The 27,914-nt window shown below is 50.5% G+C and overlaps 1 protein-coding gene across 1 annotated transcript in view; it reads right to left on the bottom strand.

Moving 5' to 3' along the window:
- The window catches only part of ASIC2 (acid sensing ion channel subunit 2), a 266,262-nt gene extending 240,564 nt beyond the window's left edge, over positions 1-25,698 (bottom strand). Inside the window, exon 1 of the mRNA XM_035027455.1 lies at positions 24,985-25,698. Coding sequence (XP_034883346.1) covers positions 24,985-25,698 — 714 coding nt within the window. The remainder of the gene's footprint in view (positions 1-24,984) is intronic.
- Between the last annotated feature and the right edge of the window lie 2,216 nt (positions 25,699-27,914).

Genomic DNA, 27,914 nt, shown 5'->3' on the forward strand with positions numbered 1-27,914 from the left:
CCCTTCCTTCCTTTTCTCCTCCCTCTCTCGATCCCTCCCTCCCTTCCTTCCTCCCTCCTTTTCTTCCTTCCTCTTCCCTTCCCTTCCCTCCGTTCCCTTCCTTCCCTTCTTCCTTCACTCCCTCCCTTCTCCGCTTTCTTTTCTCCTCCCTCTCTTCCTTCCTTCCTTCCTTTTCTCCTTCCTTCTTTTTCTCCTTCCTTCCTCCCTTCCTTCCTTCTTTCCTTCCTTCCTTCTGTCCCTCCCTCCTTCCTTCCCTGAGGTGGGCAGGAGCTGCCTTCCAATTTCCTGAGCTGCAGTAGAACCTGCCACCTGGTGGTTTCAGTCCTGACCCAGATTTATCCCTCCATCCGCACACCCACGCCTGCCTCCTTAAGCATGCTTCCCCAACATCTGGAGCCAGACACTAAGTGGATGATTGCTATGATTAAACCACCTTTTAATTATTCAATGAGATGTCAAAGGTGTGCGCCATTGTGACATTATAATGGACTCTGACTCCCTCGCAGATGTCAAGAAAGGCAGGGGACCATTACCTTGTCAAAATGTTCCCTCCTAGTGACTTTATTTCCTGTACACCAACTAATTTTTCAAGTAGCACAGAAAGGTGGAGTGAAATGAGGTGGTTGACAAGGGCACTGGCTCGGAGTGATTTAGGTAACACAAGGGTTTGGTGGATTCTATCTGGATGTGACAAATCACCCACTTTTGGAAATTCATTGACTCTCAAAATGAAGTTTTAGGGGTAATCAATCAACTTTTCTTGGTTGCTCACTGGGTAGAGGGGCTGAAGGTGGGCAGAAGCTTGGGGCAAGGATGGGGCAGGAACAAGAGAAAGAGCACACTGGTATGGTCCCGCCAAGGCTTTGTTTGATTAATGAGACAAGAACTGACTGAGGATTTACTATGCCATGTATATGGTATCAGGTGACAGCCTACATGGAGAGGTGGGACATGGACACACCACACACACACATACACACACGCGCGCGCGCGCGCGCGCTTGCGTGCACCCAGAGGCAGCAGGGAGTGCTGGTTTGGACTGGAAATAGTAAGAGCCACGTCCAGGCCTAGAACTGTCTCCAACAACTTGTGCAACTTTGGATAAGTCAGCTCTTGGGGCCCTGGTTGACTCAACTCTCCCAGGGTGTGTGGCTTGAATTTTTCTAAGATACACTGCTCTAGCCAATTGACTCCATGCCACATGCCCTCATTGATGACAGATCAGCATGCATCCATGGGTCACCGACTCTAAAAGCAACACTGTGCTAGGACCATGGGTGATGGAGACAAATCTGACAAGGCTTCTGCTTCCAGGAGACTCAGAGTAGAAACTGGACCCCAAGGCAAACAGGCAGCAGCGAAGGATAATTCCTGTTTGTTGATGCAAGGGCCACTGGAGTTCAGGGAAAGGAACAATCATTGCCGGCTCTGGAAGCTGTCAAGGTTTCTTGAAGAGGGAGGAAGTGACTGCTTTGTGGGGCAGGATGCCTGGAAGTATAGAGGAGACAGAGGGCAGGCCTGGCCAGGGAGAGTGAAAGGTGAACAGGGGCATGATGGAGATGAGTGGCAGGGGCCAGTGAAGCCACAAGTCACTGGTGCTGCCTCCAGGGACCAAGGACTCATCCATTTTGTTTGTTGGGGATGGTGGGGGGACTTTGAGCACCCAGAAGCCATTCTCTGTTCTCTGAGCCACAGTACTCAGGCCTCACTGTGCATGCTTAGAGGGCTATGCATCAAAGGACATGTGACCCAAGCTGTGTCAACTGGATGCTCTCTCCAGGAGTTTGACTTGAATGCAGTGAGGTCTGGGCATGAAAAGTGCCTGGTGTTCATTCTTTGCAGGGACAGGGCCCTTATCTGACTGAGAGGTCATTACTGCCACCTTATAAACCTGTGGTTCCTCAGTTCCTGCCTTTTCTCAGCCTGGTTTCCCAGCATTTGTGTGTGTGTTCACCTGTGTGCATATGTGTGTGCATGCATGGTAGTTGTGTGGTCCTACCTCCCTACCTAGGTTCTAGCCTAGTACCATGGTATAGGGAAATCCTCATTCAGTGGTTGTTTGATTAAACAAAACACTGTCAGGACTATTTATTCTGTGATCTCCCTGATATCCTTCTAATATAGTCCCTTTTGCTTAATTTAGCCAGGGTCAGCTTCGATTGCTGACCAGCGAACCTTAACTGATATCCATCCATCCATCCATCCACCCACCCATCCAATCATCCATCCAATCATCCATCCATCCATCCAATCATCCATCCATCCATCCATCCATCCGTCCATCCATCCATCCATCCATCCATCCACTCAACCATTCATTCCCTGGACTATCATTGGGGTGTTCAGGACCAGTGGGAAATAAGTGAGGACAGAAAAGGAACACATAGTTAAAGGGAACAGAGAAAGCCATAAGGAGTTTAAAAATTAATCCTATAACAACAAGCAATTTAGTGTAAAGTAATAGAACACAGATGGCCTACTAGATAAAGAAGCATCAGGGCCAGCTGGGGCTTACTGGGGCCGGGGGTGGAGGATTCTTTGGAGGAATGGATTTTTTTTAAGAGCAGAGTTTAAAGGCAACCAGTACATAGAGATCATCTGGCACCATGCCACGCGATTTTACAGAAGTGATCTCCCTTGTTTCCCAACCACCCAATGAAGTAGGTGTTAGCAACCCCATTTTGTGGAAACTGAGGTTCAGAAACTTTGGGCAGCTTGATGTAGGTCACATCTATTAAATGGCAGAACCAATATTCAAACTCAGGTCTTACTGCCTCTAACACTCTTGCTCTCTCCACTACCCCATACCACCTAAGGCTACCACTGTGCACCTGGGGTAAATGGGTGCACTCCCTGGGATGCAGCTTCCTCCTCTACAGAAGGAGAACAGGTGTGATACTTCCTGTCTTTTGTCTGCAGGAGCCCACATGCCTTGCATTGTGAGCAGTGCCCTAAAAGAGCTGTTCTCACAGCTTGCTTCCCCTGGGTCCCTGTGTTTCACCAGACTCAGACGAGTTTTTATGTTGACTTTTTGACTTGAGATTCTTGCACCATGAAGGCAGTAGGTATTCAGAGCCCTCACCCACACATGGCACAGGCTTGCCGACCCTAGTTTTTGCGGGGGATTTCCCACTCCCACCTGGAACCTCTAGTGGATACCTAGCTTCCTTGCGCTCTGGATGGAGTTTTCTACTCCCCTTCAATAGAAAGGGCAGTTCCTCTAGAGTCCTTTATGCAGAGGCCCTGTCAACAGATGTTAACCACACTCCCTGAGCAACCCCCACACATCCCATCCTCTAGCCTGGAGCCTAGGACCTAGTCACCCCCCACCTCCCCCAAAGGCAACTGTGTGGCTACTACCCTGAATTTAAGGTCTTTCATTGTTTCTGGAACCTGAGGATACACTTTCCTTCTTTCCTCCTTCTCTCTCTTCCTCCCTTCCTCCTTTCCTGCCTTCCTGCTTTCCTGCGTTCCTTCTTGTCTATGTACTTAAAAACACTGGGAACGGTGGTAAAAATATTTTCTGTGTTTGAAACAGAGGAGAGTCCTGGTCCGTATAGACAGCCTCATTGTCCAAAGTTGCACCACTTGTTGATTCTTACAGGAAGCAGAGGGGAGAGTTTCAGATCTGAACCCACTCACACTCCCTGGTCCCAGCAGGCTTTTCGGTCCAGGTTGGAAGCCCTTCTCTCCTGCCCTGTGAATTCTTTCCCACCTAATGCGCCCCTGCACTTAGCCTTCACTCTAACCACACACTGATCCCATTTACAACTTTTACTGTCCACAGTAAGTGATATTTTTCTTTGAATCAATAAACTAATTCATTGCAAAATCAATTGGTTAAAAAAATACCTTACCTTTTTCTCCACCCACCCACCCAAACCCCTAGGTTGGCAAGTTACTTCCATTAAAAGGAAGAAAACCCTTTGATCGTGTATAATCATCTTTAAGGCTGCATACTGATTACAGAGCTAATTATGTTATAATGAGCCCATTTCCTCATCCTAGTCCCCTCTCACCTGAGGGAAGAGTTTCCTGGCTCCTCTCCCTGGGAAGAACCAGACCCTCCCCCCATCCTCTCTCTGCATTGCTTCCAGAATAGCCTTTTTGAAATGCAAATCTGAGCCTGTCAATCCCACGCTTCCTGTTTTAAATTCTTCTCTGGTCCATCATCACCTTACCGGGGTCTCAAGCAGTACTGGGCCTGCCTGAAAGGGTTTTGTTTGGTCTGCATGGAATTTTAAACATTGCATTTTATTTTAAAGATTTTATTTACTTTTTATTTAGAGAGAGTGCGTGTGAGCAGGGGAAGAGGGAAAGGGAGACAGAATCTCAAGCAGACTCCAGGCTGAGCTCTGAACCAACGTAGTCCTCATTCTCAGGACCCTGAGATCACAACCTGAGCTGAAATCAAGAGTTGAACACTTAACCGACTGCGCCACACAGGTGCCCCAGAACTTTAAACACTTTAATTAAGATGCCTGTTGGCCAGTGGCCTTACTGTCCCTATCTGCTTCTTACTTGGTTATTTCCTACATTACCTGTCTGAGCCTTAAAGACAACTTCATTTCCAACCCTGAATGAAAGTTGGATTGCCCAAATAAAACCTTTCCTTCATAACTTGGCCTGACTGACAACTCTGCTGAACAGTTTCAGGAAGACTATAACTAGCTTCTATTTATTGAGCAGCTACTATCTTTCAGGCCCAGCGGTAAGCATATTACAGACATGATTTCATGTGAACTGCACCTTGCAGGGGAGGCTGTTAAGGATCAAGGAGATGGGGCTTGCATAAGGTCTGAAAGCTAAGAAATGGCCGTGGACCATGGATTCAAGTGCATCTGGCTCCAAAGCCTATGCTTACAACCTTTACGCTGCACAGATTTCCATTTCCAAACTGGGGACAGGTCTGCCCTTTGTTGGTAGCTCACTGTTTGCAGTGACTATACCCTCTTGTCATATCCCTCTTCCCTAGATTTCTGGGTCAGCCCTCTCCTGATTTCCCTCCCACCTCCCTGACCCTTACTTTTCCAGCTCCTCTGCTTCTTGACTCCTGAATGTTGGCATGCCCAGCACCCGGGGCTCAACTCACTGCTTGCCTCTGTCTGCACACTCTTCTTCCACGATCCTGTGTAGTCTCATTCCACCATGATTCCTGAATCCCTATCTCCTGGCCCCACCTTTCCCTGAGCTGTCATTCCACCATGATTCCTGAATCCCTATCTCCTGGCCCCACCTTTCCCTGAGCACCAGGCTTACATGTCCAACTGCCCACTGGGATATCCACTCATTTTTTCAATCTGAGCATGGCCAAAATGTTGAGCTCTACATACCCCCTACACACATACCTCTCCTGTCCTCCAAATCTACTGTCCTCTGGCCTTTCCCTTCTCAGTGTGTAATATCAGCATCAGTCCAGTAGCTCAGGCCCACAACCTGGGAGTTCTTGAGTCCTTTTATCACATTCCACAGCCAATCCAACATCAAGTCACATTGGGTCCACCCTCAACATATCCCAAACCGGATCACTGTCATCATCTCTACAATCAAAACCTGATCCAGTCCATAGCATTTCTCATTCCAAATACTGCATATGCATCCTAACCTGTCGTCCTGCCTCCATTCTTACCCATTCTTATCTAACCTTTGAAGCCAGAGTGATCTTCTCAGAGAATATATTAATTCATGGTCCTCCCATACCTTTTAAACTCTCAGTGGCTTCTCACTGCCCTGGGAATAATCTCCACATTTAGCCCAGTTACAAGGCTTGCCACAATTTAGCCCATGTCTGCCTCTCCAACATCAGTTCATACCACTCTCTCCTTTTTCCTCTCTGTTCAAGACACACAGGCCTTCTTTTCATCTCTCCAACAGCCAAGTTCATTCTCATCTCAGAGCCTTTGCATTGGGTCCCTTCTATAACTTCCCCTGGTTGCATCCCTCTATCATTAAGGTCTCAGTTCAAATGTCCCCATTCCACACAAGCCTTCCTGACCACACAAGCCTTCCTGACTACACAAGCTGAAAGCATCTTGCAAAGCCTCTCTCCATCACTCCATATCCTCCCGTCCTAGTTCATTGTCTTCAGAGTCTTTATCATCATCTAAAATTACTTATGCTTACCATCTATCTCCAGCACCCACCCCCCATCTTCTAGACTATAAGCCCCGTGAAAGTAGGGATCATGTCTCTTTGGTTTGTTCACTGTGGTCCAGTGCTAATGTGGTCTGGCACATAGTAGGCACTCAATTAATATTTCCTGGATGAATGACAGAAACTTCTAAAAGGTGGACTGAGTTCTGAAATCTGAAGTTGATTTTAGGTAAGCAATTATTTATTGATCACCTATTTTGTATACATAGAGAAGTATAAGGCTCTGAGGAAAATTGCCTTCTTAGCACATAAACCCATGGGCTCTACATTGCACATGGTACTATTATGACCACCATCATCAGTCATATCATCATGACCTTCACCACCACCATCATCATCATCACCATCACGACCATCACCACCATCATCATGACTGTCACCACCATGATTATCAATATCAGCAAGATGACCATCATCACCACCACCACCATCACCTTTACCAACATCAGTCATCATGATCATCACCACCATGACCATGACCATCATCACCAACACCACTATCATCATCACCATCATGCCCATCACCACCACCACCATCATCATCAGTAACAACAGTCTCCAGCATGCTAGTAGTTTACATTGAGTAAAACAATTTTTTTTATACATGATCTCTTTGGATTCTCAGATCATTCCAGTGAGGGGAGGTCAGTCCCTAATTGTTGTCCACATTTTATAAATGAGGAAACTAAGCCTTGAGAGGGAAGTCACTTGCCTGAGATCACTCAGCTCCAAGGTGAAAGAGAAGTGACTCAGATCCAGCACTTGGGCTGCACACCCAGTTCTGGCTGACCTGCCTCCTTCCTGTGTCACCTGGAGGCAGATGAGGCCAGCCACGTCCAGGACTCACTCCTATTTTAACAACACCTACTTAAGACATTGCCCCCAAGTCTGTACATTTTCATTCTGGCAATGTAGGAGAGGGGATGGCATTTCAATGGCAATCCATCACATTTTATGACTGCTAAAGGGGAAAAAAAAAAAAAGCCTAAGGTGAGTTTAGGAGGACTTTTTGGTTGGTTAAAGAAAAAAAAAATTACTAAATTAAAAGAGTGGAAAAAAATAAATTAGTAGTGACTGTTTTTACTGCCTGAGCCTACAAGCTGGAGTGGAGAATTAAAAAGTTATATAGCTTGGGCTTCTAACCATGACTTATCACAGACAAATCCTCCATATTTATAGCTTTTCCCTTTTCTCCCATCTCAAGATAGTAAGCAATCCCCTGATATAGGGCTGCCTCTCTCTGCCTGTGAGCCCTGTGGGCCATGTGTGCTCAGCAGAGCTGTCATGGCTGGGAACACAGTGAGGATCTGGGGCAGGGGCGGGGGGGAGGGTGTAGAGGGTGGTGGTGGGGAGCTGCGTACTCTGTGCAGGGCTCAGGGAGGAGAAGGAAGGCCTTGGAGAAGCCGAGCAGTAGCAGCCGACGCTCTGTGCCAAAAGCTATTCTCACAACACATCTGGTCCTCACCACCACAAATACCTCTGATATCCCCATTTCACAGATGGGGAAATTGAGGCTCACAGAGATTAAACAACCTGCCCAAGTTCATGCACAGTAAACAGTCTCTCAAGGTCCCTGTCCTTAAAGACTTTAAAAACAAGCAGGGGGAAAGAAAAGGATAAAAGAAGAATGGGAGAAATTATTGAGGGAAACAAACATTAACTGAGCGTTTGCTTTGTGCCAGGCTCCATGAAGAGTTCTGCCTGGCCATCTTTTTTCCTCCTCACAACTACTCTGTGGAAACAGGTGGTATTCATGCCCATTTAACAGATAAGGAAACTGAGGCACAGTAAATTAATAAAGCACTCCAAGTCAGTTTGGAAGCTGCAGTGCTGGGATTCGAACTGATGTCTGTCTGGCTCTCTTATTTCCTGGCTGACGGACTTGGGCTAGTTACCTGAGCCTTTGATTCCTTACCTGATCAAGAGGAATGGCATTCTCTACTCTCAGGCTGACCTCTCAGCACTGGGTGGGAAGCCCCTGTGGTTTACAGAGAAGCAAAGTCTGGTCCAGCACACTGCTTGCAGGCAGGCAGAGATGAGCTGCTCCCTCATCTTCTAGAGATGAGACTGAGGCCCAGAGATTCCAAGGTGACCTTCATGGCCACAGAGCCAACACAACAGAGGTTGAAGCTGAGCCCCCTGCCTCCTGGTGTAGAGCTGCAACGTTCACTGGTAAGAGGGACCCTCATTGGGGACAAGACAGGACATGAGCAGGTACAAATTATGGAGAGCAACAAATCTGAACATGGAAACAAGTAACCCTGGATGTCTTTCTTTCTTTTTATTGAAAGAGAGAGAGTGGGGTGGGGGTGGGGGTCAGGGAGGCAGAGGGAGAGAGAGAATCCTAAGCACGATCCACGTCCAGTGTGGAGACCAACGCAGGGCTCGATCTCACAACCCTGAGATCATGATCTGAGCCGAAATCAAGAGTCAGATGATTAACCCACTGAGCCATCCAGGCACCCCGACCCTGGATCTCCAGGTCTTATTGCCTTTTTCGATGACACAGGCTCATAGAATTAGCCTATCCTAAGGAAGACTGAGTACATCACTTAGTCTAGGGATTCTCAACCCCTGGGGAAAAAATAGCCACGTTTGGGCTCTATCTCAAGCCAATGAAATCAGAATACCTGGGGGTTGAGCTTGGAGCTTTAGTAGTATTTTTTTTTAAGTTCTCCCAGGTGACTCTAATGGACAGAGTTGAGAAATACTGACTTATGACCTCCTCAATTTTTCAGATGTGGACCAGAGGCCCAGAGAGGACAGCTAAGGGCCCAGGGTTGCTCAGTGCTCAGTGGCAGAGTGCAGACTCTAGTCTCCTGGCTCCTAGCTGGGATTCTTCCTCCGTCTCCCGTACTCTGGTCTTAGGGACCAGGCCATCCTGGTGTCCCCTGGTGCCTGAGAGGTGGACACCCCGAGGTCCCACTCTCCCAATTCCCCCCTCTCCTCCAGCATCTCACGTCCCTAGAGAGAGCCCTGGCACCTGGGAAGCCCGAGCCGAGTACCTCCTACAAGTCTGCACCTGGGCTGGTCTACACACTGCAAAGTGAAGTGGCGAACCAAGGCAATTACCTAATGTATTAGCAAGCCTGTCCCTGCGGCACTCCTGTGAGCCAAAGTAATAAATACAAAATGGTAATTTCTCTCTGGAAGCCTGGCTCCGGCCTCCCACTCAATTCCCCTCCTACCCAGAAGTCATATACCACTGCCTGGTTGTCCTCTCTTCCATGGGGCGGCAGTAATTTGGAGTTATTTAAATATCTCGGGTAAAACTTGTTGTCAAAACCTGAATCATCCTACAAAAGCCCCAGTCCTCCTCTATGGCTTACTTGTCTGGCCAGAGCAAGACTAAAGACTCTAGCCTTCAGTGGAAAATAAGAAAAATGCCCTACAGGTGTTAATGAGTGACTCCAAGTGCTCACAGCTTTGTGCATGTTGTTGACTAGTATCAGCCCTAGAAAGAAAGTGAGAAGCTTGACGTTGTAGCTGAGACTTGGCCTCTTACTAGCTTTGTGACCTTGACCAAGTCACTCCACTTGCCTGGGATTTGCAAATCTTCTGTGTTCCCTCAGAGCTGTGCAAATCCAAATGAGAATGGATGTGAAACTGATGGCATAGGCTCTAGCAATATCTTTCCATGGTCATACAGCAAGCACATAGGAAAGTCAGGACTTGAACCCAGAGCCCTTACTCTTAACCACTACACTAGAATGTCTCAGGGCATCAATAGCGAGATGCAGCCCAGCGGAAGAAGGACTGAATTCTTCCCAGCATGGAGGCATGGGGAAGGGGAGAAGATGATAAAGCTCAGTCTTGAAGGATGAGGGAGAGCTTTCCAGGAAGACAAGGGGGTTGCGGGACATTTCTGCCCAAGGGACAGCAGGTGCAGAGACCCAGGGAACGTGGTGGGATGCATGAGGTGTGAGAGCTTGGAGCCTACCTGGGTGCTTGGCTTGATCTTGCGATGTGGTAAAGTTACCACATGGTAACTTTAAGCAGGACAGATTCTCAGGATTAAGATAACAAACGGCTAGTTCTGTTTTTCAGCACTAAACTGGAGAGGCCATTGAGGGTTTAGCCTGTTCCTTTGCTAGAGGATATGCAAGGGCAGGGAGACCAAATCCATGGCTTTGAATAGATTCACTTTGATATCCTTAGAGCTTGGCACAGTACCTGGTATGTAGAAGACCCCCAACGAACGTATGAATGAATAGATGAATCTGAGAGTTAGTGAATGGATAACAGAATGAGCAAAGAAATGAATGACTGAAATAACAAAGGAGGGTATGATGGAGTCAATCCAATGAATAGCCCGAGGCATGGTTTGGAAGCAGCCTTAGCAATGCGAACTAACAGCCTGGTAGCAACAAAAGCACAGGCTTCTAGCCGCAGTAGCTAGGAATGTTCTGTCATTGACAAGACTCCTTCCAGTTGAAGAGCAGAGCAGGACATAAACACAGAGACAGACTGATTACTGTGATCCAGCTAGAGGCTGTCCTTCTGGGACTCACACCATTCCCGGACGCGTCCACCGATACCCACAGAGTACAGAACGGCCTCGTGCCTCATCATCAGGGGGAAACTCATTTTGGAGGTCTGTCACTCCCTTGCCATTTCTCCATTCACACGGTCTCCCTAAATGACTAGTTATTTCAGTCTCATATAAAGACAAAGGAGAAGTGTTATCGGTAATAGAGACTTACCAATCGCTGTGCTGTCTGCAATTCTAAGCTGCAGCAGCCTGCAGGTCTAGCCTGGAAGATGAAGCTCTGCTCTTCAGGGGAGGATTCAGGACAATGTGGTGCCTTCTTCCTCTCTGACTCCACGATGCCTTTCCCTCCCGTCTTCTAGAGCCTTGCTACTTAAAATGTGGTCTGTGCACCAGCAGGATCAGTGTTACTTGGGAGCTTGTCGAAAATGCAGAGTCAGAGGCCCACCCACTGAACCAGAAGCTGCATTTCAGCAACATCCACGGGTAACCCTGATTGGTATTGAAGGCTGAGGGTTAAGTTACTGAATTTTGAGAAACTCTGTTTGTAGGTGACCCAGACACCGCCAAGCTAAGAATCAACTCCCTGATCAGGTTTTGCAAAGCCCTCCAGAGGGATCATGGAAGATTTCCCCCAGGAGGTGGCCGCCATGACTTTGAGACTTGTGGAAGGGCACAGAGTTTGGTCTCCCAGTTGCGACTCACCACTAGGGGCAGGGGGAGGACCAGAGCAGGAGTCAGGACTGACCTGGCTCTGGGACTAGCTGGATGCCCCTGGGCAACTCGGTTCCCCCTCTGAGCCTTCCTGCCCCATCTGTAAACTGGGAACAATATGTTTGCTTTTTGGTAACACAGTTATCACAAAGACAAACAGAGGTGAAAAAATACACAGGCTCTCTGGGAAACAGAAAGGCCAGTGAATGGGCCTGTTTTCAGTGTGGACAACCAGCCGTTCGGACCTGACACCTTAGAAGATGAATAAGGAAAATCTATCTGGGAGTCAAAGGTAGCAGACCTTGTCCTCATGAAGATGAATCAGCAGAGGAACGTGGTGCTAATTAGCCAGGATGTGGCATTCCAAAGAAAGGGCCCACCACGTTGGTCTCACTGAGCTGCCCTTAGATGGGGATTTGCAATTGGATTCTTGAGGTGGTGTTTTTTGTTTTTTGTTTTTTCTGCTTACTTGGAGTTATTTTTTAAAGGTGAGCTCAGCCTAAGGACCTAAGTAAGGCTACATTGCATTAACATTCCGAAGGTCAATATTTTCAGAACTGCTAGAATCATGTTGTTCTCTCATGTTGTGTGGGTGAGAGAGTGCTCCATTTTGGAAGGAGCCAGATGTACTCACATAACAAAGAACAGAATGGAGCTACTGGAGCTGAATTTCCAGTGTTGGAAGGAAGGCGCCCCCCACCTCCACCCCAAAGACCTTTAGTTTGCTGTTCCCTCTGTCGTGAATGTTTTTCCCCGGATCCCTGAGTGACTTCCCCTTCTCAGCAAAGATGCCATCTCCTTGGAGAATCAGTCCTTCCCTACCCCCATCTTCAGGGAGCCTCCACCTATTTCCTAGTACAGGTCCTTAACTGTTTGCCTTCACAGTCTTTTTTTTTTTTTTTTAAGATTTTATTTATTTATTTGAGAGAGACAATGAGATAGAGAGAGCATGAGAGGGGATAGGGTCAGAGGGAGAAGTAGACTCCCCGCTGAGCAGGGAGCCCGATGTGGGACTCGATCCCAGGACTCCAGGATCATAACCTGAGCCGAAGGCATACGCTTAACCAACTGAGCCACCCAGGTGCCCACCTTCACAGTCTTTAATATTGACACAATCATGTTCATTCATTTATTTGTATATTATCTGGTCTGCCGCCACCCCCAACATAGAACATTTTCCTAAAATCCTCCATCACCTGGAGTTGCATGTTAAAAATACATTGCTAGAGGGGCGCCTGGGTGGCTCAGTCGTTAAGCGTCTGCCTTCGGCTCAGGTCATGATCCCAGGGTCCTGGGATCGAGCCCCACATCGGGCTCCCTGCTCAGCAAGAAGCCTGCTTCTCCCTCTCCCACTCCCCCTGCTTGTGTTCCCTCTCTTGCTGTGTATCTCTCTGTCAAATAAATAAATAAAATCTTAAAAAAAAAAATACATCTAGACCTCTCCCCCATAAATTCTGACTCAGTAGTCCTGGGTTGGGGCTGGGGATATTTAAACAAGCCTTCCTGATCATTCTGATTGTCACAGAGATCATTCACGGAACTCCAGGTGAGCTCCGTGAGGGACGGGCCCTGTGCATTTCCCCTGTATGGCACATCGAACACAATGCCCCATACATGTGGGCTCCAGACAATTCTTCACTGAATGAATTAATGAACGATGGAAGGAATCCACATGTATTTTGGTGGTACCAATCCTTTCTCCCGCTTTGGCTATTCAGTATCCAGACAGAGCACCTGTTACCTATGAGGAATGGTGCTGGGTGCTGGGGCAGCCACAAAACAGGGCCAGTGTCGCCCCTGCCCTCAGGAGGTGATGGTCTGATGATAGCAAACTGAGTAGATGAAGAGGATTGCAATGAAAGAGCAAGAGAAGAAAGAGCCTTGGGAGTGGCATAAGCTAAGTGAGTCTTGGCTGGTCGAAAGGATGAACCCCTGGCTTTTTGGATGGTTTACGCAGAGGAGTGGCCGGGGATAACCTCAGAAAAGGTGGGAAATCTTTCAGATAGTACTTTTGTTTCATGTGTTTGTTTGTATGAGTTATACCTACACATGGTTAAAAACATTCAGGCCACAGGAAAAAGTGCAGGCCAAGAAGCCAGGCTCCTCCCCACCCTCCCTGTCCTTCCTCTCCTCTCCCTCCTCAAGGGGGCCCTTATCAGACCTGGTGCCCCCTTCCAGGCATACTCGGCGCACATCTAAGCACACGGCCTGCAGAATAGACAGGGCTTACAGGCAGAGACAGCAGATCAGGCATCCAGGGGCAAATAACAGCCTGAACAAATGCATGAAACTTGAAAAAAGATGAGCAGCTCCCAAGTGACTTGGCTTTGTGACTCGGGGCTGGGAACCTCTGACTCCAGAAGGGTTGGGAAGAGGGGAGGTCAGACAAGGTAATCGGTAGTTTCCCACCTCACTGGCTGGAGAAGATTTTTGAAACAGGTGGCAGGGACGGAGGTAGCCGGGGATCAACGGAAATCAACTATTCAAGATGCAGTTCTCTAAGAACGTGAGGTGCAGATCTCAATCACTGCCTCCCCATTCGCCTTATGAGCTTTGTAAAATGGACATAACAGTACTGTATCCAAGAGTAGCATCACGAGAGGCTGAGGAGGATGTATGGGGAGCTGGCGCACGATAGGTCTTCTCCGCCTTGTTTCTACTCCCACATCCCACCTCTTGCCATCAACCAGGACGCCCAAGTTGACGGCCATGCCTCTGTAGAGGCCTGAGCTGACTCCAGCTCTGTCATTTATCAGCAGTGTCACTTCTCGCAAGGAAGCCTCGGCTTCCTTGTCACTGCTGTGGTGGCACCATGGTGAGCAGACTGGAGTGACATTCTAGCTCTCACGTGTCACCGCTGGTGTGCAGGGGCGCCCTCTTAGCTCCTGCCCATTCCCTTCTCCTCTCGGTGGCCCAGCTAACCCAACTCCTCGGCCACAGGGACGGCGCTCTTGCCTTCCCAGAGGCTTGGTAACAGCAGACTGGAGTCCGAGATGCCCACCCCAGGCTGATATTTTAAAAACAAAACTACTTGGATGTGAAATATGCAGTTGTGTTTTCCTGGCTGGTTAAAATATTTGATGCTCATTGAATATTCAACCACACAAAAAAAAGCCTCTCACTCCATGTACTGTCAAAAATGTAATGTAATTATAACGATGTTAAATATCCCCAGCTGTTCTGAGATATTTGAATCTTAAATCAACCCTGACTGTACACAGCCCCGGGTTGCAGCTGGAGATCTACACCAAGTACCTCACAAGCTCAGAGCTGGGGAAGTTCAGGCGAGAACTCTGGCTAGGGTCTCCAAGCCTGTTTGTTATATCTGGGCTTCACTCTCAGCGAGGGTATAAGGACACCCATTGTGAGCTGTTGGCAGCGTTGCCAAAGAGATCCATGTTCCTCAACAGCGCTGTGCAAACTGGCAGGTCATAAGCATCTATCCAAATAGTCTTTCAAATCCATGTTCAGGGAGCATAAAGAGACAGTGTAAAATAAACGGTAATAAAGTGAATAAACACGCGTCTCACTCCAGAGCCTTTGAGGTGCTTCTATAAATCAAATTCTTGCCATAATTTGCTCTGTGAGACTGTACTGAGAAGCAGAATCAAAGCTCATCTGCTTTCTTGAGCAGTAGGCTTAGATTTATAGATGTGAGTTCACAGTGGATGCCCGAGCAATTTCAAAGTGGGAAAATAATTTTCGTTGGGAGGGGTTCCAAGAGAAGATTAAACCCTTCACTTTCAGAGATCAGAGTATCAACAACCTTCAGATCAGATATGCCACTGGAATCAGAAGGGGATGACCAGCATACATATTTTGGAAAAAGAGTAAGTTCTCAGAGGAAGAAACGGATACTCCTGTGATTTAAAAGCATAGGTCTATAGGCTTAAGCACAGATACCTTCAGGGTCTTTCAAGCTTCCTGGTGACTTTCGATGTGACCTTGAGCAACTCATTCTCTCTCTCTAATTTTTTTCACTTTGGTCGGGGTACTAAGTGGGGGAAGCGACCCTAAAGGGCTCTGACCTACCCATGGAGGTGTGACATGAAAACTACAAGAGGATCCTGGCTGGGATTGTGACGATATAGAGAAGGCCATTGTTATGACATTATTCTTCCAGGCCCCGGAAGTCTTCCTTGGAAGAAGTGAGAGGTGTCACCTGTTAGTAATGATGAGGAGGATGACAGGGATAGCTTACATTTAGCTGATGGCTATATATCTGGCTTTTTTTTTTTAAACAATGCCACTCTTCTCCCTAATTTTATTTTTGTTTTGGTAAATATATTTTTCATATAACATGTTATGTATTTTAACATGCAATGGGATTATAATTCTTCTTTTTTCTTTTTTAATTTAATTTTATTATGTTATGTTAATCACCATACATTACATCATTAGTTTTTGATGTAGTGTTCCATGATCTTGCCTTTATAGTCAAGAGAGTACGGGTACTTTCTGCACTGATACTCAACTTGTAGCCACCAGGACTAGAATTTAGCTGGCTCTCAATAAGTAATTTTTGAATGGATTAATAGGTTGCCTGTAAGTTTCACAACCCTGCTTGGAAGGTATGATCTCTGTTCTACAAAGATGGAAACAGAGTCTCAGTGAAGGTAAGGAACTCCCCAACAGCCACCCAGTAGGGACCTGGTGGACCTGGGCTTTGAACTTGAGTCTGTCTTACTCCTGATGCCACCTCTTTCTTCATCCGCCAACCATCTCTTTTCTCAGTTTCTATGGTCCAAATTCCCAATCTTGCATGAGTGTAAGCATAGTTAAAATACTCTCACATTGACTATTTTTGAACCTAGTTGCATGTTCGTTCTGGATTTTTTTATTTTTTTTGGCTTTGGGACACCCTGATCTAGAACCCAGTCTGGTTCACTACATGGAGTCAGGTGTGTAGTTGAGAGAATTCTGTACAACAGAGGAGGCTGCAATGAGCTTTCTGTTGCTGCTGTAACAAACTACCACAAATGTAGTTGCTTCAAGCAACAAAAACATATTAGCATGTAGTTCTGGAGGTCAGACAGCTAAAATGAAGATGTCAGCAAGGCTGCATTCCTTCTGGAAGCTCTGGAGGAGAATGTTGCCTTGCCTGTCCAGCCTCTAGAGGCCACCTGCATTCCTTGATTCATGGCCCCTTCCTTCATCTTAAAGCTATCAACGTAGTATCTTCAAATCTCTTTCTGAGTCTCTGGTCTCTGATTCCATGGTGACGTTTCCTTCTCTGACTCTGACCCTCCTGCCCCTCTTATAAAGATCTTGGTGATTACGCTGAGCCCACAGGATGATCAGGATAATCTCCCCATCTCAAAACGCTTAATTATCTATGAATCCCCTTTTGCTATGTAAAGTAATGTATTCAGAGGTTCTGGGGATGAGGATGTGGCCATCTTGAAGGGTCATTATTCAGCCTACCAGATGGCCTTTGCATTTTGGTTTAATGGATACTGGCCATGCCAGAGTGGACATTCACATTCCACGTGCATATTTATAGACCCAGTGACTTGTGCCTTAATGGAGAGAGCCCACTGATCCCTCCTTTGCAGCATTCAAGGGACTTTAAGGAGCCCATAGCTGGGCTTTGCCTCTCCAACTGTGGGTCCATGGACCAGCAGCATCTGCATCACGTGGGAGCTTTCAGAAATGCAAATCTGGGGCTCTGTTCCAGACCCACCAAATCAGGGTCTCTGCAGGGGGCCCAGGAATCTGGGCATGCTCAAGTTTGAGAAACACAGGCCTAGAGGGCTTTCCATTCATGCACAGTTAAGTGGAGTATGCTGGAACCCACCTGCCTGGGAAGGAGGGGAGGTCTCAGGGCAGAGTTAAAGAAGGAAATCAGCACCTCTTCTCAGCAGCCAGTCTTTGCACTGATCCTTCTCTGCAAGGCACTCAGGGGCCCACTGCTTTATCCCTAAGAAAATCTACTAGGGCTGCTGAAATTCCCTTCAACCCACCCTGAGCAGGAACAGAGGAGCGGGGGAAGAAGAGATGTACAGGAGCCTGAGGAGATCTGAATTCAAATTCTGGCTGTTTCTTTTCTTGTGCCATGTGACCCCGGACAAGTCACTTCCCCTTTCTGAAGTCAGGCAGGGCACAGGGTGCAATATACACCCTCCACTGTTGTCGGGATAAAATGAGATGGCAATGCATATTATGATATCATCTCCAGGTAATAAAACCTCTACTGATTGGAAATGCAAGTTTGCTGGTCAAAGCTGGACTGGGGTTTCTTTTTGTGAACAACCATGATGTAGCGCCAAGAGCATTGACTTTGGAAGCCGGAGATCAGAGTTTCTGTCTCTGACCTTGGGCAAGTTAGCAAACCACTTTGCACCTCCATTTCCTTATCTGTACCAGGGAGAAAAGAAGACTTGTTCCTCTAGTCTGTTGTCGGGCCGAGATAAACTAATGAACGTAAAGGTGCCCGGCAGAGAGTAGGAGCTCAATGAGTGTGTGTGGAATCAGAGGAAACAATTTACTAGGCAAATTAATAGTATAAACAGTGGTGTCAGGGGAGATATTTGACAGGCTCAGGAGAACAAACTTCCCCAGTGCGTTAGCGGCCTCTGTTTGCTTTACCAACAAGTCCTGTTCCAATGATGGGTGAGTCATCTCTTTGTGAGTGCAGGTCTGAGCTGGAGCTCAGTTTGGCAACATTTCGTTAGCCGGGACTATAAGTTACCAGTGTCCTTGAAAGAATGAAAATCGTAATTTAGCTTGGATTGTGGCCAAAAGAAGACTTTTCACAACTCCTGATCTCCCTATGTGGCTGATAGACTAAGAGGATGCACAGCCGTCCCTGCTCCTGGTTGCAGGCCTCGGGACCCAGGATGACTTTGGGGGCCCACACCAATTTATAGTGAAAGAAACTTCCAGCTAAGGTTTGAAAGGTGGTGAAGGATACTCTCTCTGGAAGGGTTGGTTCTTACCGGCATCTCTGAGTGTTGGCGGAATGGGGCCAAAGAAAAGAAGAGTAGCAGCTTTGGGGCTGGACAGACCTTTGTTTGAATCCTGGCTCTGCTGCCCTCCAGCAGTGACTTTGTGCCTTCCCGAGCCTCAGTTTTCTCATCTGTAGAATAGGTTCCATAACACCCATTTGAATCTGGTGAAATTGACATGAATATTTACATGACAGGTGCCCAATCCAAATCCTGGGCTGTCACAGGCCCGGTCCCCTCCCTGTGTGAGAGGTAGCTCCTTTCAGGCCCCCATCACCCTATGAAGGACATTGACCCTTGCAGCCCTATTTACCAGAAACAGAGTAAATTTATTGTCATCTTTGTGGCCCACTGCTTGGCATACAGTAGGCACTCGATGTGTGTTGGTTGGTTGAATCTCTGAGTGGCTGAGCCAAGCAAACCACTTAGGAGAATCAAAGCAATGGATGTATAAACCAAACAGTCTGGTTACTCCTCCAGCCCTTCTCAACTGGGCAGACATCTGATTGATGGGTTCACGACAGGCCACAGTAGCCCCCAAACAGCCACTATCAGAATCAGCCTGACGTTGGTCAATTTGGTTATCTGCAGACCTGAGCAGAGTTTACATTTGATTCCCTAAACTAATTTCCCCGAAGTAAAATCACTGGTAAGTTCTTCTCACGTTCCTTGTATAAATGTCTATTTAATCACCATCCTGTCTCCAGCACTTCAATAACTTGTACATTTCCCCCTTAATCACTGTTTCAGCTCTGCAAAGAAAAGAGATGGTTGGCTGAAAAGCCTGGGCCATCTGCAGTGGTTAAGCCATATTTTCCCCTGACTGCTCACTTGGACAGAGAACTTCTCAGCTAAGTCCCTTTGGTCATTTGGCACATGCCCTCATTTCACAGAGGAAGATCCTGAGGTCAAAGTCACATGGCTGGTCAGGGCAGTGCTGAGGCTGGCTTGGTCTTCCTGGTGCACCCCCACCTCCCACCCACGCTGCTCCTTCATCCAATGATGCAGCTGTGCATCCAGCTGCATGCACCTTTGCATCCAGCTGCATGCACCTTTGTGGTTGTAAGGACTTAGGTTCAAATTCCATCTTTGTCACCTGCTGGTTCTGTGACTCCGGGCAGACTACGGTCTTGCCCTGAGTTACAGTTGCCCATCTGTAAAATGTGAATGATCACACAACCTTTCAGGGTTATTTTGAGAACAGAGATGGCATGCAGTGTGCCCAGCCCAGGCCTGGTGTATCACAGCTGCCCAACGCTATTTGCCTTTGTCCTTCACTCGGATTGCTCACTGCAAGTAATAATAAAGGAAATAGCTCACATTTATTGAGTCCTTTACTTGGTGCCAGAAACTGTTCTAAGCACTTTACATGTATTAGCTCGTTTACTCCTCTTTCTCTAAAGGCAGAAGTATCTTTCTTGCCTCCCTCAAGCCATCCAACCTCACAACTACTGGACAGCCTGACCTAGCACCATCTCAACCGAATTTGCTGATTTTAAACAATATGTTGCTAAAATGATTTCTTGTTCTGTTGCTGGCTTGGAGTAGCCAGCCTGCTCGCTGTGACAAAGTGTGATGAAACCAAATGCTCTTTCCTTGGTTTTTGGTACCTATGACTAGTCCAAAATCTGGACTCAAGGTTGACCCCGGCAAAAGGGGTAAGAAAGGGGGAAGAGTGCAGGGAGGAGTGGCCCTGATGGAGTGAGGAGTGGGGGTGGAACATGGATGACACAGAGGGGACCCTCCATGGTCTAACAGCCCAAAGTGAAAGAAGTCAGAGATTTGCTACAAAGTTTAAAAACGTAGTTTGGCTACCAGTCATCCATCACAGCATTGCATTATCAAACCTCTGCTCTCTTCTTCCACAGCGTCTCCAGCCCCTCCCTCCAGATACCCCGAACCACTCTCAGGGCCTAGAAGCCTGTGTTCAATCTCATCGTTTCACATCTCTATACTCACATTTGTACATGCTGTCCCCCTCTCCCTCCTTCTCTACCTTGGAACTCCTACTTATCCTTCAAGACTCAGTTTACATGTCACCTCCTCCAGGAAGCCATTGGAGGTCCCCAGTCTCACCTGGGTAGTCCTCTAAGCCCACATCTCACCTCTGCACTCTGTACTGGCATCTGTTCACATGTCTCATTCCTCAATGATAATTAATATTAATATTAATAATTAATTATTTAGTTTTATCCCCAGCAGCTAGTACAGAGCTTGACATAGAGTTGACACTCAATAAACACTGGTTGATTGAATGAATGAACCAGGAAACGAGCCTATCCCCACTCAGGTAAGTGGTCATGATAAGATAGGATAGTTATATTGAGAATAATTAATATTTGCTACCCACCCCCAGATACGAGGACTGTGCCAATCTCTTTATCCAAATTATACAATCGCTCTCCTATATTGAGCACCTGCTGATGTGCAGGCACGGGCAAGCCTCTGCACACTTCTTCGTCCCAGCAGTGTGAGGCAGGCATTATTCCCAGAGGCGCGAGAGTGGGGCGCCTGTCCGAGGTGCACAGCTAGAAAGGGGCAGAGCCAAAAGCCTATGGTAGGTCTGCCTGACACCTTCCCCTGAACCGTGCCTCCCCCCAGAGGGGGTCACTGCTCCTTGTTCTTGCTGCAGACCCTGATCGGCCTCTGTCAGCCCCTGTTCCCAACCCCTTGGTCCCTCTCTGGAGGCCCCAGTCCCAGATAGCTTGGCCTCACGGTTCTGTGTCCTGCCCCTTACTGGGAAGTCTGCTTCCCTCTGCCCCCAGGACAACCCCAGAGGGCCAGAGTGTGCGGAGTCCCGAGGTCCACGGCTGGGGCCAGGGAAACAACATGGGCATTCGGAAGCCCATGTTCGGAGCTGCTTTGTCTGGCAGCTAAGTGATTAACCCTTGCACAGCTGTAATAAACAGAGGAGCTGCAAATAAACACACCCTGAATGGATCTGGAGAATAAAACCCAACAGACACACACACACACCTCTTCACAATACTCCTCTCTCCCCTGCCATGTTTATTTCCAGACGCGAGACTAGCTAGGTGGAAGGAGACTTTGGGGGACAGCTGGCCCATCCCCCCAAAGGCTTCCCCTGAGACCCCATTCTTCACCTGTTGCACTGGTCTCTTAGGGCTTGAGAAACATAGGTATCTGGGAAGGCACCCTGCTCCCCACTCCCCACCTCTAATCCAAAAAGGAATAAATGCCCAGAAACTGCCTGGGCATTTCCTTATTAGAAATGCACTCCACTGGTGTTCCCTGGGGAAATTAAGCCAAGCATCTCAGTGCGGGTTTTCCAGGACAACAAGAAGTCTTGGGGGTACCTGGTGAAAGGATTCATTCCCCAGGTCCTTCCTCAACACTTATGTGTCAGCCTCTGTGCCGGGTGCTGGAGAGGTCGGGGAAATCAGACGTGACTCTGGAGGGAGGGACAGACACAGACCAGTAGGTGTGAGGATTGACACCTAAATGGGGTGGTAGAGGGGTAGAAAGGAGGAAGGCATCAGTTGCTTGGTGATGAGAGGAGGAGAGTGGGGGAGTCAGGACAGGCTCCAAAGCAGAAGAACCCCCAGGGCTGGATGCTGAAAGATGAGTAGTATCTTGAGGCAGACAGAGCAGTGTGTGTGGGGGGGGGGGGGGGTGGCCTGGGGTGGGAGGGCACTGGGAGCACTGACAGCCTCAGAGGAAGCAGACAGCAAGGCAGAGAGCCTTGGGGAGCAGTCGTCCAGCTGTTGCAAGCTGTTTGCAGAGCTTAAGTATGTGGTACCAGAGAGGGTGGGGCAAAAGGCAAGGCAGGGTGCAGGTGCAGAGCCTGAGGACAGCCTGGGATTTTAAGGGGTTTTAAGAGGTGGGATGATACGCTTTGAGTGGAACTTTGGAAAGACTACTCTAGCTGTAGTGCAGGGGATGATGTCGAGGGGAAGGAGCGCTGAGCTGGAGGCCAACGGACCAGTTAGGAGGCGAATGTCATTTAAAGGCCTACACAGTTTTAAGAGTTCCACCCTCTTTATATATATGCATATGCACATCTGTCTGTCTATCTATCTATCTATCTATCTATCTATCTATCTATCTATCTATCATCTATCTATCCATCCATCCATCTACACACAACAAATATGGTGTATTTGTTACCTCCACTAGATGGAGTAGGAAACTAAAGAACAGAGAGGCTAAGCCACTTGTGCGGAGGGCACACAGTAAGTGGTAGTCTCAGGATTTGAACCATCCATGCAGCGTGAGCCTTCCTGCTCTTACCCGATACCCTAGAGTGCCACTCCACCAAAGACAACAAAGGTCTGAGTCAGGGTGGCATAGTTAGAGGAAAATACTCCTGATGGGCCCGCTCTGTATTTGATGCTCTCCTGAAAGAGCTTCTGGCTTCCACAGAGAAAGGGGTGCAGCCTTTAATTCTGAGATTCTTGGAAAAAACTACAGCAAAAATGTTAAAGGGTTGGAAAGTCCCCGGGCAGGGTCATGATAGAAAGCCACCAGGGGTCACTAGAGTCTCCAGGGACACATACTTGGGGAATGGAGGTATTTGGTTTGCTTGGGGCAGGGGGTGTGCCTGCAAGCTCTTCAGTTGAAGGAAGGCAGGGTACAGGCAAGCAAAAGAAGGGTGTGCCCCAGTGGGAAGGGTCCTGGTTGCTTCAACTCATGGCCACCTCTGTTGGGGAGACTGAGGTCAGGTGGCTCCTGGAGGTGCCGTATGCTTGCAGGCAGAGGTGGGTCAGGCCCCCGTATCATGTGGCCAAGGTTATGACTAACTGCACCCCCTGGGGCGGCTCCGCTTGCCACTCTCCCAGCCATGCTCTGAGGAGGGAGGGGAGCTGGTAGGGGTGGTGGAGGGCAATGGTCCTACGCAGGGATCTTCTAATAGAAGAGAGGCCCCGGCTCAGAGACGGAGGCTACATGTGGCTTCTGTGTAACACATCCGATGGTTTGCAAAGCTGGACTTTCAACTTACTGGTGCTGAACTTTGGACAGCATTGTGGCACCTCATTTTCCTCATCTGTAAAATGGGAATAAAACTCCTCCCTAACGCAGGGTTGTGGGAACGTCCAAAGTGAATACTGGCTGCTAGCATGCAATTCTGCACACTTGTAGAGCCATCGTTGGATGTGCATGATTCTTATTTGGTGGGCCATGTTGCACAACTTGAAGCTGAAGCCAGGAGTTCAGCTAGTTGAATATAATATTGAACTTCAGCCCAACTTTAGGGGCTGCTAGGTAGTGGTCAGCTAAATAATAAACAAGGCATTGCTAGGCTCATTCCTTCATCTTTGTAGAACTCAGCATTGTGTTTGACATCATGACATGTGAAGAGGGGTCATTTAGAAGCACACATTAGCAGCATCGGCTTGCTGAAGCAGACAGGGGTGCCACTAGGTAGGGATTCCTCTGAGGCAGGCTGAAAAGCCCAGAAAACAAGGGATGTTTGGGAAATGGATAAGTCAGGGCTTTTCTACATAAAGCAACGCAAAGAGAGCAAGACTGAAGCCACGGTCACCATCCTAGACAAGGATGAGCCCAATTAGCCAATCAGAGGCCTGGCCTGACAGGCATCTGTGCAAACACCTGTTGGAAAGGTAGCATCTCTTTACCACCACAGGAAAAGCTTTGTCAGATATAAGACTGTCAGGAGCGAGGTAAAAGGGCTGCTAAAATCATCATCAGAGCATGACAAATAAACACACAGCCCACCTTCCCCGCACTAGTGGAAAACCCAAACCCACCTCAGGGGCGTTTACACACGAATGACTGGACAGGCTGGTGCAACGCTGGGGCTTGGCACCAGAACTCCTCCAAGGCAGACTGCACGAAGCAGATACCTTCTGTCTGACAGCTGCATTATCCAGACCCACGGCTTGGGGGAACCAGCACAGCAAATGGTTTACAAACACCCCCATCCCCCCACCAGGGCACAGCTTCTCCTGGCCCCTGCTGTTCGCATCAGTATCTCTCCGAGGCTGCTTTCCCCACTGCAGGGGGCTGGCTCCTCTAGCCCAGGACCCACACTCACCTCGTGCGGTCAAGGACCCCACAGATGCCCACCACTGCTTAATTCCCCTGGATGCTTAAGACAGAGCTTTTAAAAGGCAGCAGAAGGGGCTGCCGAGTTCCCCACCTAACCAGCTACAGTTTCAGTGTTGGTTCATATTCTGGGCGTTTCCTCCAAAGTCCCCCTAGATTCCAAGTGTTTTGGAACTCAGGCATAAGCTGCTTAGAGCGTGCGATTCTGCTGATGGTCCCTTTTTGAAGAACTTCCTGTGGGTTTTCCCAAAGACAACAACCCCCCAAGTAAGAGGTGCTTCTCTCTTGTCCCATCCCTTCACCACAGACACAGGGCAGTCCTGTGGACCAGGGGGTGAGGTCCGGGACAAAGAGGGCTAACATTCACAGAGGGGACCATGAAGAGCAGAGCCGAGGGTCTGGGGGCTGACACTGGAAGGGGAGAGGCCGGGACAGGTGAGCAAGGTCACTCCTCCTATAGTTGTGGCCAACTTCCCACGACCTGGAGGACAAGGCTCAGGGGACCTAAGAGTGGGGTCCGCCTTGGCATCCTGGAATGATGTCACCTCACCAGCAAGCGGCCTGGTGTCCTACCCTGGGGGGCAGGGAGGGCCTACTGACTCCGGAGCGTGCGGGGGGAGCGCAGGGAGCGGGTTCGCGCAGAGGGCAACTCACGGAGGAGAAGTTGTGCGGGCCGCAGAGCTCGCCGCGGTACTTGCAGGAGAGCAGCATGTCCTCGAGCTGGTGGCCCAGGCGGTCCATGAAGGCGGCGCTGATGCCCTCGAAGTGGCGCGGCGGCAGGAAGAGGCGGAAGTCGGCCAGCTTGCGGAACCACTGGCGGCGCGGCTCGTCGCCCCGCAGGAGCTCGCTGACCAGCGGGCGGGCGGTGCGGTTGGGCAGCAGTAGCCCAAGCCAGTGGCCGGCGTAGTAGAGGTCCCCCTTGGAGAGGCGCGGGAAGCGCAGAGGGTTGTTGTTGCACACGGTGACAGCGGGGAAGGGCAGCTGGCGACTCCACTCGCGGTGCACGCGCGTGTGCGACGGGAAGCTGAGCCAGTAGAGCAGGCGGTTCGAGGACCAGGACAGCAGCAAGCCGAGGGACGTGCAGAAGGCCAGCACCCACAGCGCCCGCCGCTGGAAGGAGCCCCCCGCCGCCGTGCGCCCGGCGCACATGTGCCGCAGCCCGTGCAGTTTAGCGCGGCTCAGCGACGGCCGCCCCCTACGGGCGCCCCCTAGCCCCTGCAGCGCCGGCTCGCGCTCGCCGCCCCTGTCGGCCCGGGGCTGCCCGGCCGCCGCTACCGCCGCGTGCGCCGGCTCCTCGCGGGCCATGCGGAAGCGTCCCGGGCCGGTGAGCGCGGCCGCGGGCAGCCGGGCTCCGCCGCTCCGGCTCATTCATTCAGCCCGCGGCTGGCGGCAGCGGCGGCGGCCCCGGCCGGGCGGAGCCGCCATGGGAGTCCGCAGCAGCAGTGGAAGCAGCAGCAGTGGAAGCAGCAGCAGCGGCCGCCGCGCGCCCGCGCCAGGGAAGCGTGCGCCGGAAAGGAGCTCCGGTGGCGCGGCATGCCCGCCCGGCGCCGCCGCCGCCGCCTCCGCGGGCGCTCGCCCGGGACTGAGAGCTGCTTCGGCCCCGCCGCCCCTGGCCCTGGCCTCTCCCAAGCGCCTCCCGGGCTCTCCGGGCCCCTAGTCTTCCTGCAGAGTGCCTGGCCCGGCCGCTACCTCTAGAGGGGCCCCACCGGGCGCCGCCTCTCCCGTTCCCAGGCGCTGCGCCCGCCTCCCTTCGTCTTGGACCTCGGGGGACCCTGCGCCGAGTCCCCCGGCTCCGCCTAACCCCAGCTTTTACGCTGGTCCGAGGAGAGCAGCCACTCGGCCACCATGCCTGATGTGGACATCCCCAAGGGCCCCGCCAGACCAGCCCGTAGCCCAGCGATGCTGGGACCCGGGAGGGAAGGCGCCAGGGAACGAGCGCCCCCAGAGGCGCACCGCAGCTCGGGCGCCGCGGGTGGGGTGGGTGTGTACCGGGGCGAGGGGTCGCTCAGCCAGCTGCTGCGCTCTTCCCCTTCCCTGCGAGATCCGTTCACTGCTCGTTGGGCTGCGCTCGGCCGAGACCCTCCAAGGCTCCCCTAAGTCCCGCGCCCGAGCCCTGCGTGCGACGCGCCCGCTCTCGCCCGGGGCTGGGGGTTTCTCGGGGCGTCCTGCGGGAGGCTGCTTGCTGCTGGGCCCCTTCCGGGCTGCTGGCCAGAGCAAAGTGTCGCTTCTCCCCTCGACTCTCCGGGGTGTCTCGAGTCTCCAGAAAAGCCCGGCCTCGCTGTCCCCCTGACTGTTCTTCTCCCTGCCCCGGCGGCGCCAGGAGCTGGGGTCTGCGGAGCCCCGGCTGCACCTCTCGGCGGGGTGATCCGGACTCGCTGCTCCGTGCGTCCTTCTCTCAAGACTCCAAGCCCGCGGCGGCGGCGGCGGCGGCGGCACCGCCGCTCCTCTCCCGGTTGCCCGGCCCTCCTCGGGCCCCGGGCGAACTTGGGCAGCGGCCGCGCGACGCTGGCGCGGCTGGGCTTCGAGTACCTGCTCCTCAGCTCGCTGGCCCCAGGGCCCTAGGCCGGGCGGGGCGGCGACGGCGAGAGCGCTGTGCGCTCCTGAAGACGCGGTGCTGACGCGCCCGGCTCCTCCTCGTTGCATTTTAATTCCTGGCCACTGTGGCCGCTGCACACCGAGCGGGAAGCGTCTTGCTGGAGTCCGCCGCCGGGTGGGGGAGGCACTACACAGATGTGCCCGGGTGTGCGGGCTTGTGCGAGAGATGTGGGGTAGAACGGTTGCGGGGCCATGTGTAGTAAGTGTGAGAACACTTCAGACTGGGAGAAGGGCTGTACAGAGAGTGAGCCGCTGTGTAGTGTGGGCATGTGAACAAGTGTGTGTGTGTGGGGGGTGTCACGCGCTGAGTGTGGGTAGGTTGTGCGTATGTATGTGTGAACGGGTATTTCTGTGTATCTCGTGCATGTGAGCTTATTTGCAGATGCTGTACTGTGGCTACCTGAGTGGGTGTGATGTGTGTGGGAAAGGGTGCCTGAGATGGTGTGTGTGTTCTGTGTGCGTGCGTATGTGTGCACTTGGTGGTGGGTCTGAATGGGCGTGTTGGTGTGGAGTTGCATAGCAGGGTTCCTGGATGTGGTGTGTGGTTGGTGTGTTTTGTGTGTGTGTCTGGGTCTGTGGTGTGTAGTATGTGTTGAGGTGCGGGTTGGGGTGACTGGGCCTCTGGCCAGGTGGGCTCTGCCTCTTTTTTTTTTTTTTTAAGATTTTATTTATTTATTTGAGAGAGAGAGAGTGAGAGAGAGAGCCCAAGAGGGGGTAGGGTCAGAGGGAGAAGCAGACTCCCTGCTGAGCAGGGAGCCCGACATGGGACTCGATCCCAGGACTCCAGGATCATGACCTGAGCCGAAGGCATACGCTTAACCAACTGAGCCACCCAGGCACCCTGGGCTCTGCCTCTTAGGAGCTTCCCAGGTGTGCCCCCAGCACTGGGCTGGAAGGGTCTGCTGCTGAGCCCTGGAGCGGTCAGCCGGCACAGCTCTCCCAGGAAGGCAGGAGAGGGGGGTGTGACTTCCTAGGACAGGAGGCTCCAT

The sequence above is a fragment of the Mirounga leonina genome, unplaced genomic scaffold, assembly GCF_011800145.1.
Source record: "Mirounga leonina isolate KUSES-001 unplaced genomic scaffold, KU_Mleo_1.0 Mir_200, whole genome shotgun sequence".
Lineage (NCBI taxonomy): Eukaryota > Metazoa > Chordata > Mammalia > Carnivora > Phocidae > Mirounga > Mirounga leonina.